General features: G+C 51.7%; 1 protein-coding gene across 2 annotated transcripts in view; it reads left to right on the top strand.

Moving 5' to 3' along the window:
* The window catches only part of SF3B6 (splicing factor 3b subunit 6), a 169,470-nt gene that overhangs the window by 136,160 nt on the left and 19,741 nt on the right, over positions 1–13,569 (top strand). The window contains exon 2 of one of the 2 annotated variants that reach the window (XM_082251758.1): positions 4,719–4,804. In XM_082251758.1, the coding sequence (XP_082107884.1) occupies positions 4,775–4,804 (30 nt within the window). In that variant the 5' untranslated portion in view covers positions 4,719–4,774. Of the gene's footprint in view, positions 1–4,665; positions 4,805–13,569 lie in introns of those variants that run through there. The other variant, XM_082251757.1, reaches the window with a different exon arrangement.

Genomic DNA, 13,569 nt, shown 5'->3' on the forward strand with positions numbered 1-13,569 from the left:
CCGCGGGATTTTAGCACTCGAGTCTCTTCCACTAGATTAGTTAAAGAAACCCTTACCCCCTAAGCACATGTATTGCTTGTTATGAAAATACTGATGTAATTAAAGTAAAATGCATCTAAATACAGGTTTGAATGACCAGCGTGCCCCCTTTCAATGCAGAGTGACCAGCGTGCCCCCTTTCAATGCAGAGTGACCAGCGTGCCCCCTTTCAATGCAGAATGACCAGCGTGCCCCCTTTCAATGCAGAGAGACCAGCATGCCCCCTTTCAATGCAGAGACACCAGCGTGCCCCCTTTCAATGCAGAATGACCAGCGTGCCCCCATTCAGTGCAGAATGACCAGCGTGCCCCCCTTCAATGCAGAGAGACCAGCGTGCCCCCTTTCAATGCAGAATGACCAGCGTGCCCCCTTTCAATGCAGAATGACCAGCGTGCCCCCTTTCAATGCAGACAGACCAGCATGACCCCTTCAATGCAGAGAGACTTAACTGCAACGGCAGCTTCTCCTCAGTTCCCCACGTCTCCTCGAGTCCTCCCGCCTCCTCCTCGGCCAATGGCATGCATTCGCCTTTCGGCCAATCAGGAAGAGGGTCTCGGACCCTCTTCCTGATTGGCCAGGAGGAGGATCCGTGTGACAATAGCGAATTTTAATTTGCTATTGTCACACAATGGGTGGGCTTGCTCTGCTCCCCGGGTCCACCCCTTTTTTAAGCTTATTAGAGCCTCTGGCTCTAATCAGGCGATTAAAAAAAAAAAAAAAAACACTCTGTGACAGCGCTAGGCTGCTGACTCACTCGCTGCTAAACTGACTGAGCAGTGAGGAAAGGCAGCATAGGCAGAGCTTGGCTTGCAACGCCACCCCACCCTACACCAATGGACAGGTGAGGCACAGTCCAGCCCCGACCCGCCATTTTCAGCCATAGGGCAGCTGTGCTGGACATCTCCCAGCCTAAAGATGGAGGCAGCCGCAGACAGTGTGTGAACTGTGTATGTCAGAGTCAGACAGACAGAATGACACTGCGGATGCGCCCCCCCCAGATGTTGCGCCCGGTGCGGCCGGCCCCCCCTGCACCCCCCACGCTACGCCACTGGGTCAGGGTTATTAGAGGTTAGGCCCGCATGACTCATACAGACAGCTCTCTGGTGCCTCACCCTGGATCTAGAAAGTTGGAGAACATTCTAGATGCTAGTGGTGGAGGTTAGCAGGGGCTGTTCTGCATATTTAGGGGCCCTTAACCAATCCCCAGCAGTTTGGCCTGGCAGGGACTAAATGAGCCCTTTAACAGACATGAGTCATTCTGGGAAGGGAGCCTGGTGGAAGATAAAAATGCAGTGCTGAGGGAGACTGTCGGTGGCCCTCAAGGGACCCCTGCGGAGGAGGGACTCTACCTCGGGTCGAGCCTCAGGTGGCTGGCCTGGAAGGATTCCACCACAGAAGAAGTTGGAGGAGGCTTTCATGAGAGGCAGCAAGGAATGACAGAGTGAGCAGATCAGCACGGTGCAGGGACTGACAAGGGGAGAGACTGCCACAAGCAGAAGATCTCTCTTGGAGACAGCGGCATGCTTAAATCTTCATTAAAACTTGCCCTGGGAGATCTCCAGTGTGTCAGTCGGGCAGACTGGCAAATAGTGTCAGTCGGGTAGGCTGGTAAAGAAGCAGCCAGGCGGGCTGGTAAAAATGCAACCAGGTGGGCTAGCATTTCCTGCAGAATTAGAAATAGGACCAGTGTCTACAGGGGAACTGGAGGTGTTTCAGGATGCAGTTCACTCCACATATGTAACTTTTCTAAGGGACTAAGAGTTCCTAGCCTGTAAGGGGCTTTTTCTGAGCTAACAAGAGACTGCTAGTATTCAAAAGAATAAATCAATTGGAGTTCTTCAGAGTAAGTCAAGCAGAGATGTACAAAGGATCATGTCAAGCTGTGTAGGTGGATCAAGTGGAGCTGTATATCATCAGTTATGCCCCATACACACGTGCAGATTATCTGCAGACTTTTGTCTGCAGAATTACCAAAACCATATAATATGAGGTCAAATCTAAACCCTTTCAATTTGTATGCAATCCGGCAGGCCCTTGCACTACATAGAAAAGGTAAGTCTGCAGACAAAAGTCTGCAGATAATCTGCACGTGTGTATGGGGCATTACTGTGAAGTTTGGGCATCCCATAATTCTTATCCTCATCCAAGTTATTTTCCCTTAATAAAACAACAAAAACAAAGCTCAAGGACTGTTTTCTGTGTCTGGATGCAAGTTGAAGATGCTATGTGACTGGCTGTGCAGCAATGGGGAACCCTTTTACTTGTGGCCCCAATGTGGATAGTGCTACAGCAGTATAAAAATAAAATAAAATAATAATTCCAGTAAATATACTAGTTTATATACCATCATTTGTAGATGCTTTCGCACAAATCAATATACACTTATTGGGATTTTTTTACCAATGATATTGGGATTTTTTTTTACCAACAACTTGTAGCAGAACCCTTTTTGGCCTAAATTTATGAAGAAATTTGATTTTTTACATTTTTTTTAAAGTATAAGTTTTATAGCAGAAAGTAAAAAATATTGTTTTTTTTTCAGTCTTTTTTGTTTATATAATAAAAAATAAAAATCCAATGGTGATCAAATACAACCAAAATAAAGCTCTATTTGTGTGAAAAAATTATATACATTTCATTTGCATGCAGTGTTGCGTGACTGCACAATTTCCAGTAAAAGCAGCGCAGCGCTAAATAGCAAAAAATGGCCTGGTCATGAAAGGGGTAAAACCTCTTTTAGGTCAAGTGGATATATGGTGCCATTAAATATGTATATATGGTGCCAGCTGATTTGAAAAAAGCCAACGTGGTACCAATATTTAAAAAAAGGCCAAGAACTATAGGCCGGTTAGCATAGGCGTGCACAGCCTATTGCATTAGGGTGTGCACCCTAAAGCACAAACTCACGCCGCGCTCGTGTATATACATATATATATATTTAAAACAATAAATCAGAACAATCTGCATGTGAATCTAAACTATCAGTAGGTAGCCATTTGCCAGATGGGTCTGACTAAGGCCTCTTTCACACGGTCCACATTCCGTTGCGGACGGTGCTCTGCTCAGCGGGGATCGATCCGCCGATCCCCGCTGAGCCGGCGGATGACAGCTCCATCTCCGACCAGCGTGCCCCCTTTCAATGCAGAATGACCAGCGCGCCCCCTTTCAATGCAGAATGACCAGCGTGCCCCCTTTCAATGCAGACAGACCAGCATGACCCCTTCAATGCAGAGAGACTTAACTGCAACGGCAGCTTCTCCTCAGTTCCCCACGTCTCCTCGAGTCCTCCCGCCTCCTCCTCGGCCAATGGCATGCATTCGCCTTTCGGCCAATCAGGAAGAGGGTCTCGGACCCTCTTCCTGATTGGCCAGGAGGAGGATCCGTGTGACAATAGCGAATTTTAATTTGCTATTGTCACACAATGGGTGGGCTTGGGGCGCACTGCTCTGCTCCCCGGGTCCACCCCTTTTTTAAGCTTATTAGAGCCTCTGGCTCTAATCAGGCGATTAAAAAAAAAAAAAAAAAAAACACTCTGTGACAGCGCTAGGCTGCTGACTCACTCGCTGCTAAACTGACTGAGCAGTGAGGAAAGGCGGCATAGGCAGAGCTTGGCTTGCAACGCCACCCCACCCTACACCAATGGACAGGTGAGGCACAGTCCAGCCCCGACCCGCCATTTTCAGCCATAGGGCAGCTGTGCTGGACATCTCCCAGCCTAAAGATGGAGGCAGCCGCAGACAGTGTGTGAACTGTGTATGTCAGAGTCAGACAGACAGAATGACACTGCGGATGCGCCCCCCCCAGATGTTGCGCCCGGTGCGGCCGGTCCCCCCTGCACCCCCCACGCTACGCCACTGCCTGCAAGAAGAAATACTCACTTTTAAAATTTCTTCTCCAGTGCTGCCATCTCAGGTGTGGGCAGCTTGAAGCCAGCGCGATCCTCTTCTGCGTCCTCTTTGGTCCCACAATGCACTGCGCCAGCCCCGCCGTCACTTCCAGGGCTGCAGTGTCATCCCTGCACAGCTTCTGGGCATGCCCAGAAGCTGTTTAGCAAGGTATGACGCTCCTGAACCAGAACTGAAGTTGGGGCCGGTGCAGGTGCATTGATTCCTGGAGGCGATGATGTTCAGCTCCCAGGAATCATTGCAAAGCGGAAGTGACGGCGCGGGCCGCGGCCGCCGAGGGAGGAAGTGGAAGGAAGGTGAGTATTTTTTTTCTGCAATTACAAGGTAAGTAAAAAACAAAAAAAAAAAATCGTAACTTCCCATTTCTTTTTCAGGTGACAAATAGGAAGCGGATGGCCCAAAATCGACTATGTCGATTTTGTGGCTGGAACTCCGCTTTAAATTGGGAAAGGGGGGGGGGTGTTGCGGAGGTTTGGACTGCCACCTCCCTGAAATGAGTTTTTGCAGGTCGGTGATGTCTGCATGCTTTAATGCCCCCCCCCCCCCCATAACTTCCCCGTACCTTCCCATCTATTGATATAATTTCTGACTAATATATAGCCACACACACGCACATTTTGCAGTGCCAGGCGAATGTGCCCTCAATACAGATGGCCGCCTGGAGACAAGCACGCACGACGTACGTACGCTCTCTGGTACCGGAAGCTCTATGCGGCGCGCTGTGATTGCGTCGGGCGGAAGCTGTGTCCATTTCCTGTTGTGGAGTACGGAGCTCTGTGTACGTGTGTCTTTTCTTCTCCAGGTGGTTTGTCTGTTCTGCGGCCGGCACCATGGCGATGCAAGCGGCGAAACGTGCCAATGTGAGTAGAGGACAGGGGGGAGGAGAGTCCATTGATCACACTGCCTGCTGGAGGCCTACTGTCTCAGCTAAAATGCTCTGGAGGGCCACACACACCCCTCCTATCCCAGCTCTGGAGGGCCACACACACACACCTCCTATCCCAGCTCTGGAGGGCCACACACACACCTCCTATCCCAGCTCTGGAGGGCCACACACCCCTCCTATCCCAGCTCTGGAGGGCCACACACCCCTCCTATCCCAGCTCTGGAGGGCCACACACACCCCTCCTATCCCAGCTCTGGAGGGCCACACACACACCTCCTATCCCAGCTCTGGAGGGCCACACACACACCTCCTATCCCAGCTCTGGAGGGCCACACACACACCTCCTATCCCAGCTCTGGAGGGCCACACACACCTCCTATCCCAGCTCTGGAGGGCCACACACACCCCTCCTATCCCAGCTCTGGAGGGCCACACACACCCCTCCTATCCCAGCTCTGGAGGGCCACACACACCCCTCCTATCCCAGCTCTGGAGGGCCACACACACACCTCCTATCCCAGCTCTGGAGGGCCACACACCCCTCCTATCCCAGCTCTGGAGGGCCACACACCCCTCCTATCCCAGCTCTGGAGGGCCACACACCCCTCCTATCCCAGCTCTGGAGGGCCACACACACCCCTCCTATCCCAGCTCTGGAGGGCCACACACCCCTCCTATCCCAGCTCTGGAGGGCCACACACCCCTCCTATCCCAGCTCTGGAGGGCCACACACACCCCTCCTATCCCAGCTCTGGAGGGCCACACACACACCTCCTATCCCAGCTCTGGAGGGCCACACACACACCTCCTATCCCAGCTCTGGAGGGCCACACACACACCTCCTATCCCAGCTCTGGAGGGCCACACACACACCTCCTATCCCAGCTCTGGAGGGCCACACACACCCCTCCTATCCCAGCTCTGGAGGGCCACACACACCCCTCCTATCCCAGCTCTGGAGGGCCACACACACCCCTCCTATCCCAGCTCTGGAGGGCCACACACACCCCTCCTATCCCAGCTCTGGAGGGCCACACACACCCCTCCTATCCCAGCTCTGGAGGGCCACACACACCCCTCCTATCCCAGCTCTGGAGGGCCACACACACACCTCCTATCCCAGCTCTGGAGGGCCACACACACCTCCTATCCCAGCTCTGGAGGGCCACACGCACACCTCCTATCCCAGCTCTGGAGGGCCACACACACACACCCCTCCTATCCCAGCTCTGGAGGGCCACACACACACACCCCTCCTATCCCAGCTCTGGAGGGCCACACACACCCCTCCTATCCCAGCTCTGGAGGGCCACACACACACCCCTCCTATCCCAGCTCTGGAGGGCCACACACACACCCCTCCTATCCCAGCTCTGGAGGGCCACACACACACCCCTCCTATCCCAGCTCTGGAGGGCCACACACACACCCCTCCTATCCCAGCTCTGGAGGGCCACACACACACCCCTCCTATCCCAGCTCTGGAGGGCCACACACACACCCCTCCTATCCCAGCTCTGGAGGGCCACACACACACACCCCTCCTATCCCAGCTCTGGAGGGCCACACACACACCCCTCCTATCCCAGCTCTGGAGGGCCACACACACACCCCTCCTATCCCAGCTCTGGAGGGCCACACACACACCCCTCCTATCCCAGCTCTGGAGGGCCACACACACACCCCTCCTATCCCAGCTCTGGAGGGCCACACACACACCCCTCCTATCCCAGCTCTGGAGGGCCACACACACACCCCTCCTATCCCAGCTCTGGAGGGCCACACACACACACCTCCTATCCCAGCTCTGGAGGGCCACACACACACACACCTCCTATCCCAGCTCTGGAGGGCCACACACACACACACCTCCTATCCCAGCTCTGGAGGGCCACACACACACACACCTCCTATCCCAGCTCTGGAGGGCCACACACACACACACCTCCTATCCCAGCTCTGGAGGGCTCCCTGCTAGGCTTATGATGGAAGATCAGTGACTATTATGGTGTAAGGATATTTTATGCTTAGTATTAGCAAATCTTTATTTTAGTTTTGTATGTAGTGAAGAGAGATTAGAACCCCCATCAGGTTTTTTTTGCCGCTTGTGTCCCTGTTAGGGAGATTCACCCCTTAATGCTATGCGTTGTCACCTAAAGTGAGAGAAAATCATGCGTTTTGTTACCAGAACTGGTACAGCGAGGAATCTACTAATGGGGACACTTAGAGCTGCACGATTCTGGGAAAAATGAGAATCACAATTTTTTGCTTGGGATCAAGATCAGGATTCTCGGCGTTACATAATCTTTTACATTATACTAAAAATCTGGGCTGACTTTACTGTTTAGTTTTTTTCAGATTCATTAAAGTGTATTTTTTCCAAAGATAACTGCGTTTGAAAGACTTCTGCGCAAACACAGAGTGACATAAAAGATTGCAACAATCGCCATTTTATTCTCTGGGGTTTCTGCTAAAAAAATACACTTTCAGTATCTCACAAAAGTGAGTACACCCCTCACATTTTTGTAAATATTTTATTATATCTTTTCATGTGACAACACTGAAGAAATTACATTTTGCTACAATGTAAAGTAGTGAGTGTACAGCTTGTATAACAGTGTAAATTTGCTGTCCCCTCAAAATAACTCAACACATAGCCATTAATGTCTAAACCGCTGACAACAAAAGTGAGAACACCCCTGAGGGAAATGTCCAAATTGAGCCCAAACTGTCAATATTTTGTGTGGCCACCATTATTTTCCAGCACTGCCTTACCCCTCTTGGACATGGAGTTCACCAGAGCTTCACAGGTTGCCACTGGAGTCCTCTTCCACTCCTCAATGACGACATCACAGAGCTGGTGGATGTTAGAGATCTTGTGCTCCTCCACCTTCCATTTGAGGATGCCCCACAGATGCTCAATAGGGTTTAGGTCTGGAGACATGCTTGGCCAGTCCATCACCTTTACCCTCAGCTTCTTTAGCAAGGCATTGGTCATTTGGAGGTGTGTTTGGGGTCGTTATCATGTTGGAATACTGGCCTGCAGCCCAGTTTCTGAAAGGGAGGGGATGATGCTCTGCTTCAGTATGTCACAGTACATGTTGGCATTCATGGCTCCCTCAATGAACTGTAGCTCCCCAATGCCGGCAGCACTTATGCAGCCCCATGACCATGACACCCCCACCACCATGCTTGAGTGTAGGCACAACACACTTGTCTTTGTACTCCTCACCTGGTTGCCGCCACACACGCTTGACACCATCTGTACCAAATAAGTTTTTCTTGGTCTCATCAGACCACAGGACATGGTTCTAGTAATACGTGTCCTTAGTCTGCTTGTCCTCAGCAAACTGTTTGTGTGCTTTCTTGTGCATCGTCTTTAGAAGAGGCTTCCTTCTGAGACGACAGCCATGCAGACCAATTTGATGCAGCGTATGGTCTGAGCACTGATAGGCTGACCCCCTCACCCCTTCAACCTCTGCAGCAATGCTGGCAGCACTCATACGTCGTCTATTTCCCAAAGACAACCTCTGGATATGACGTTGAGCACGTGCACTCAACTTCTTTGGTCGACCATGGCGAGGCCTGTTCTGAGTGGAACCTGTCCTGTTAAACCGCTGTATGGTCCTGGACACCATGCTGCAGCTCAGTTTCAGGGTCTTGACAATCTTCTCATAGCCTAGGCCATCTTTATGTAGAGCAACAATTCTTTTTTCAGATCCTCAGAGAGTTCTTTGTGATGAAGTGCCATGTTTTAGAATAACATGAGTCAATCCTTTATGCATGTAGTATAATACAGGTCAAGTAATACGTGGAAGTGCCATGTTGAACTTCCAGTGACCAGTATGAGAAAGTGAGAGCGATAACTCCAAATTTCACACCTGCTCCCCATTCACACCTGAAACCTTGTAACTCTAACGAGTCACATGACATCAGGGAGGGAAAATGGCTATTTGGGCCCAATTTGGACATTTTCACTTAGGGATGTACTCACTTTTGTTGCCAGCGGTTTAGACATTAATAGCTGTGTGTTGAGTTATTTTGAGGGGACAGCAAATTTACACTGTTATACAAGCTGTACACTCACTGCTTTACATTGTAGCAAAAGTGTCATTTCTTCAGTGTTGTCACATAAAAAGATATAATAAAATATTTACAAACATGTGAGGGGGTACTTACTTTTGCGAGATACTGTTTGTCCTCACACTGGTCCGTTGCAGTGTTAAAAATCCCGCTTGCTGCATTTTTGGTGCATATTTGTTAAGTTAAAAAAATTGGCACCAAAAATGCACCTCCCCATTGAAATACATTGAGAATGTGACAAAAAGACATCAAAAACTCACCCATGTTGTGTTTTTAATGCAGTTTTCGAATCACATGACCTATGAAAAACGCACCCTAAACCTGGTAAAACTGCGGAGCGTTTTTTGGCAACCATTATCGGCACCTTTTTTTTTTTTTTTTTTTTATCGGCAGAACGTGAATAACCCTATTTTCACCTGATAATGTTCGGTGGCCGATATATCCGCGAATCTAACGAAACCATCAACTATCACTTGACAATGCAAACTTTATCTCATTCGATTGTTCTGTGGAATCAGGCATTGGCTGTTCAGTTTTATCAGCTTTTGTATGGCTGCCATAAAGCCAGGTATACACTATTATTTTTTGTTTTCATTCAACCCCATGGGTTGTCAGCTCTGGTCGGAGCCGCTGTACTAACCATGCGAGGTTAGTACGGTGATCTTCCGCTGAGCTGTTGTGTTCGAACAGGGGGACGCCCCCCGCTTCAACACTGATCGGTGCTCTCTGCCACCATCTGAGAGCGCTGATCAGGAGTTGGTCGGCTGCTGGTTTTCCATCATGCATATCTGACATAAGCCGACCAGACCAACATGCATACGGTCCAAATATCAGTCTTTTTTTTTTTTTTTTTAACTGTCTTTCGACATTGGGCCCGTCTGAAAATAAATTTTCTCTTACGTCCTCCGACAGTCGCCGCCTCTTCATATTCGTCACATATGGGGTATTAGACTTTGCTCCGAAGGAGTAGCTAGGCAACAGAATATGTTAACAATAAAGCTTTAACATATCCCACCCTCAAGGGGTGGTCCCCTCAGTCAATACCCTCCTACTTCCTGCAACCATATCTCAGTTTTAATGTCTAGCTTGTCAGGAGTGGCTGGCTCTCTCTGTGCTGGGACTTTTTGTCCCAGACTCTTTCTTCTTTTTAATATTTTGTTTGAGTTTTCTCTCTATCTTTACTTAGCTGTTATTTTTGTCAGCATTAGTTAGTTCTTCGGACGAAGAGGATCATGCGGACTGGGTCTCGGGCTGATCCCCCTGATCGCAGGTCGTGGGTCAGTGGCTTCCCAGTCTGCCATCGAGCGTTCAGCCAGGTAACGCTCCTGGCACAGTGAACGACCCATCCCTGTTCGGTGCAGGGATGATTGGTGAGGTGGCTACCTCACCGGACGCTGTGCGGTTTCTTAACCGCCATTGTGTGCGTCTTGAATTGCGACTCTCCCTGCCTCATGTGCAGCGGCTTGTTCGCCTGTGCGGGTTCCCCACGCCATGTGAGGTAAGTGTATCTATGTGGGGACCTGTCTGTCTGGGGGGGTCTCAGTCTGGGACTGTGTAACCTGCCTTTATTCACACTGCTTGTCTCCCTATCTCTCGGCTGCATGCTGTGGGCTGCAAGGGGGGGGGGGGGGGAGCTGTGTGACACTGTGTGTGTCAGGCTGGGCAGTGTGGGAAGCTGTGTGCTGTGGGGCATGTTTTTATGGCATGTTGGGGCATATACAGCGATCGCTGCGGCGATCTAACATGTATCCATATAATGGGATAAGCTTGTGTGTGTTTTTATGCACTATGGAGCGGCGATTTCGGCGCCAAACGACGCCATTTTACCGGCGCCCGCTCCGGCCGCATGGTTTACATGCACGGCGGCCATTTTCTTGTAGCCTCCATAGGCTTACATAGAGCGCCCTGGCAGCATCACTTCCTCTTTCCTGGAACACCGATCGAGGCAGCAGCAGCAGCGGGGTCTCCTCAGGTTTTATCCTTCTATTCCTGTTTGCCATTGCCTGTATTCGGTCTGTATATTCCCTGTGGGGGTCTCATTGTGCCTGAGTGTGGTGCGGTGGGCTGCGCTTGCCGCGCTTGCTCAGTTAACCCTTGGTTGTCTGGCATACAGGGGCAATGGATTCTCAGGAGGGCAAGTTTCCCACAGTATTGGTGGAAAGCCAGGGGACCGCTGTTTCCCCCCCAGGGGGGGATTTAGCCACTATTGTGGCTGGCCTTGCTGCCCAGGTGCAAATGCTGGTGGCTGCTCAATCTACTAAACGGCCCAGAGTTGCTCTGTCCTCTGATTCTGAGGGTGAAGGTGATGGGGCTGTTCTGGCAGGGACCCCCTTATCGGGGTCCCGCTCCTCTCTTGATCTAGTGGGGTCTGAGGTGGAGGCTGAAGTTGAGGGGGTCGATAATTCTCCCCCTGGCTCGCCTGAAGAGCTTGCAATCATGGATGAGTTGATTGCTTCCATTAAGCAAACGCTGCGTTTGCAGGACGAAGTGTGTCCTCCCGCTGCCTTGGCGGCTTATGGGACGCAGAGAAAACGCAGGACGCCGCAGGTTTTTCCCTGCAATGCTGATTTTCAGCGCGCTGTTAAGGATCAATGGCGCGATCTGCGCAAACCTTTTGCGGTACCAAGTAAATTCAAGCTGCGTTATCCTTTCTCGCCTGCCACTGATGAACGGTGGTGTGTGCCTCCACCAGTGGATCATGCAATTGCGGTTTTGAACAAAGCCACTGCGATTCCTGCAGAGGGTTCCCCTGTTTTCCGTGATGCCACGGATAGGAGACTGGAGTCTCTTGCCCGTCATACTTATTCTGTTACGGGTTCTATGCTTAAGGCTCTGTTTGCTTCTCTCATGGCGGCCCAGGCGATCGCAAGTTGGACGCAGATGCTTAGGCGCGTCCTAGTGGCCGATTCGGCCTCGCCGGCGACCCTGGATATGGTGGATCAGATCCACCAGGGTGTCATGTATCTGTGTGATGCGGACCTGGACCTGATTCCGTTGGCTGCACGTGTGCACAGCGTGGCGGTGTTGTCTCGCCGCCTGGTTTGGTTGAAATGTTGGTCGGTGGACCAATCTTCACGTAAAACCTTAGCCAATCTGCCTTATGATGGGTCTCGCCTTTTTGGGGAGTCCCTGGATGTGTTGATTAAGGGGATCACCGGGGGTAAGAGCACTCTCTTGCCCCATTTCCCCAAGGCTAAGGGGGCTTCTGAGAAGAAGCATGCGAATTTTCGGCCCCCTCAGGGGTCCTTTCGTGCCTTTCGGCCGCACTACAAGGGCAAACCGTTCAAAGGCCAAGGTTCTCAGAAGAAGCCCTGGTCTGGGAAACAGAAGTCCGGCCAATCCGGACCTGCGGCCCATAACAGTTCGGCCTGAAGGGGCGCCCTCACCCAGTTTTGGGGTGGGGGGACGCTTGCTCGGTTTTCTTCAGCCCTGGTTGGCCCGTGTGCGGGACAGATGGGTTCTGGAAATCGTTCGATCTGGTTACAAGATCGAGTTTCTCTCTCGGCCGGAGAGCAGATTTTTTCCCTCAAATCTACAACTGTCTCCAGAGCGCCTGCGGGATCTGCACCTGGCGGTGCGGGACCTGAGGGCTCAGGGTGTGGTGGTTCCGGTGCCTCATCGGGACAGATTTCGGGGGTTTTATTCCAATCTGTTCACCGTGCCCAGGAAGGAGGGCAAGGTTCGTCCGATTCTGGACTTGAAAGCTCTGAACCGCTCTGTGCGGGTTCGCAAGTTCCGCATGGAGTCTCTGCGCTCGGTGGTGGCTGCCCTGGTTCCGGGGGAATTCATGGCCTCCATCGATTTGAAGGATGCGTACCTTCACATCCCCATATTCGAGGGGCATCAGAGATACCTTCGATTTGCCATTGCGGAGGATCACTACCAGTTCGTGGCGTTGCCCTTTGGGCTCGCCTCGGCTCCGCGGGTCTTCACCAAGGTGCTTGCACCGGTTCTGGCATTCTTGAGGGCCCAGGGCATTTCTGTCCTGGGGTATCTGGACGACATTCTGATTCGGTCTGCGACCAGTCAGGGTCTGGAGAAGGACCTGTCTGTCACAATGCAAACTCTGCAGGAGTTCGGTTGGACGATAAATATTCCAAAGTCGACACTGAGTCCGTCGGTTCGTCTTCCCTATCTGGGAATGATACTGGACTCGGTGCAGGCGAAGGTCTTCCTGCCGGAAGACAAGCTCAGGACTCTTCAGGAGGAAGTCAGGTCCCTCAGGGACGTTCCACACTCGTCTCTGCGGACGTGTATGAGATGTCTGGGATTGATGGTCTCGGCCTTCGAGGCGATTCCTTTCGCTCAGTTTCACACGCGGGGTCTCCAGGCGGAGATCCTGTCCAAGTGGGACGGGCGACCTCAATCTCTGGATCTTCAGATCTCGTTGAGTCATCGCACCAGGGTAAACCTTCTGTGGTGGCTCCAGTCCCCGTTGGTGTCCGGGGGCAAGTCGTTTCGTCCGATCTCGTGGACGATAATCACTACGGATGCCAGCCTGTCGGGCTGGGGTGGTGTTCTGGGCGTCCTGTCCGCCCAGGGGACCTGGTCGGAGGGGGAGTCTTCCCTCCCGATCAACATTCTGGAATTGCGTGCGATAAGGCTCTGTCTTCATCGCTGGACGGACCGGCTGCAGGGCTGCCCGGTTCGGGTGCA

This window comes from Pelophylax lessonae (genome assembly GCF_965119305.1).
Source record: "Pelophylax lessonae genome assembly, chromosome: 3".
In the NCBI taxonomy this organism is placed as follows: domain Eukaryota; kingdom Metazoa; phylum Chordata; class Amphibia; order Anura; family Ranidae; genus Pelophylax; species Pelophylax lessonae.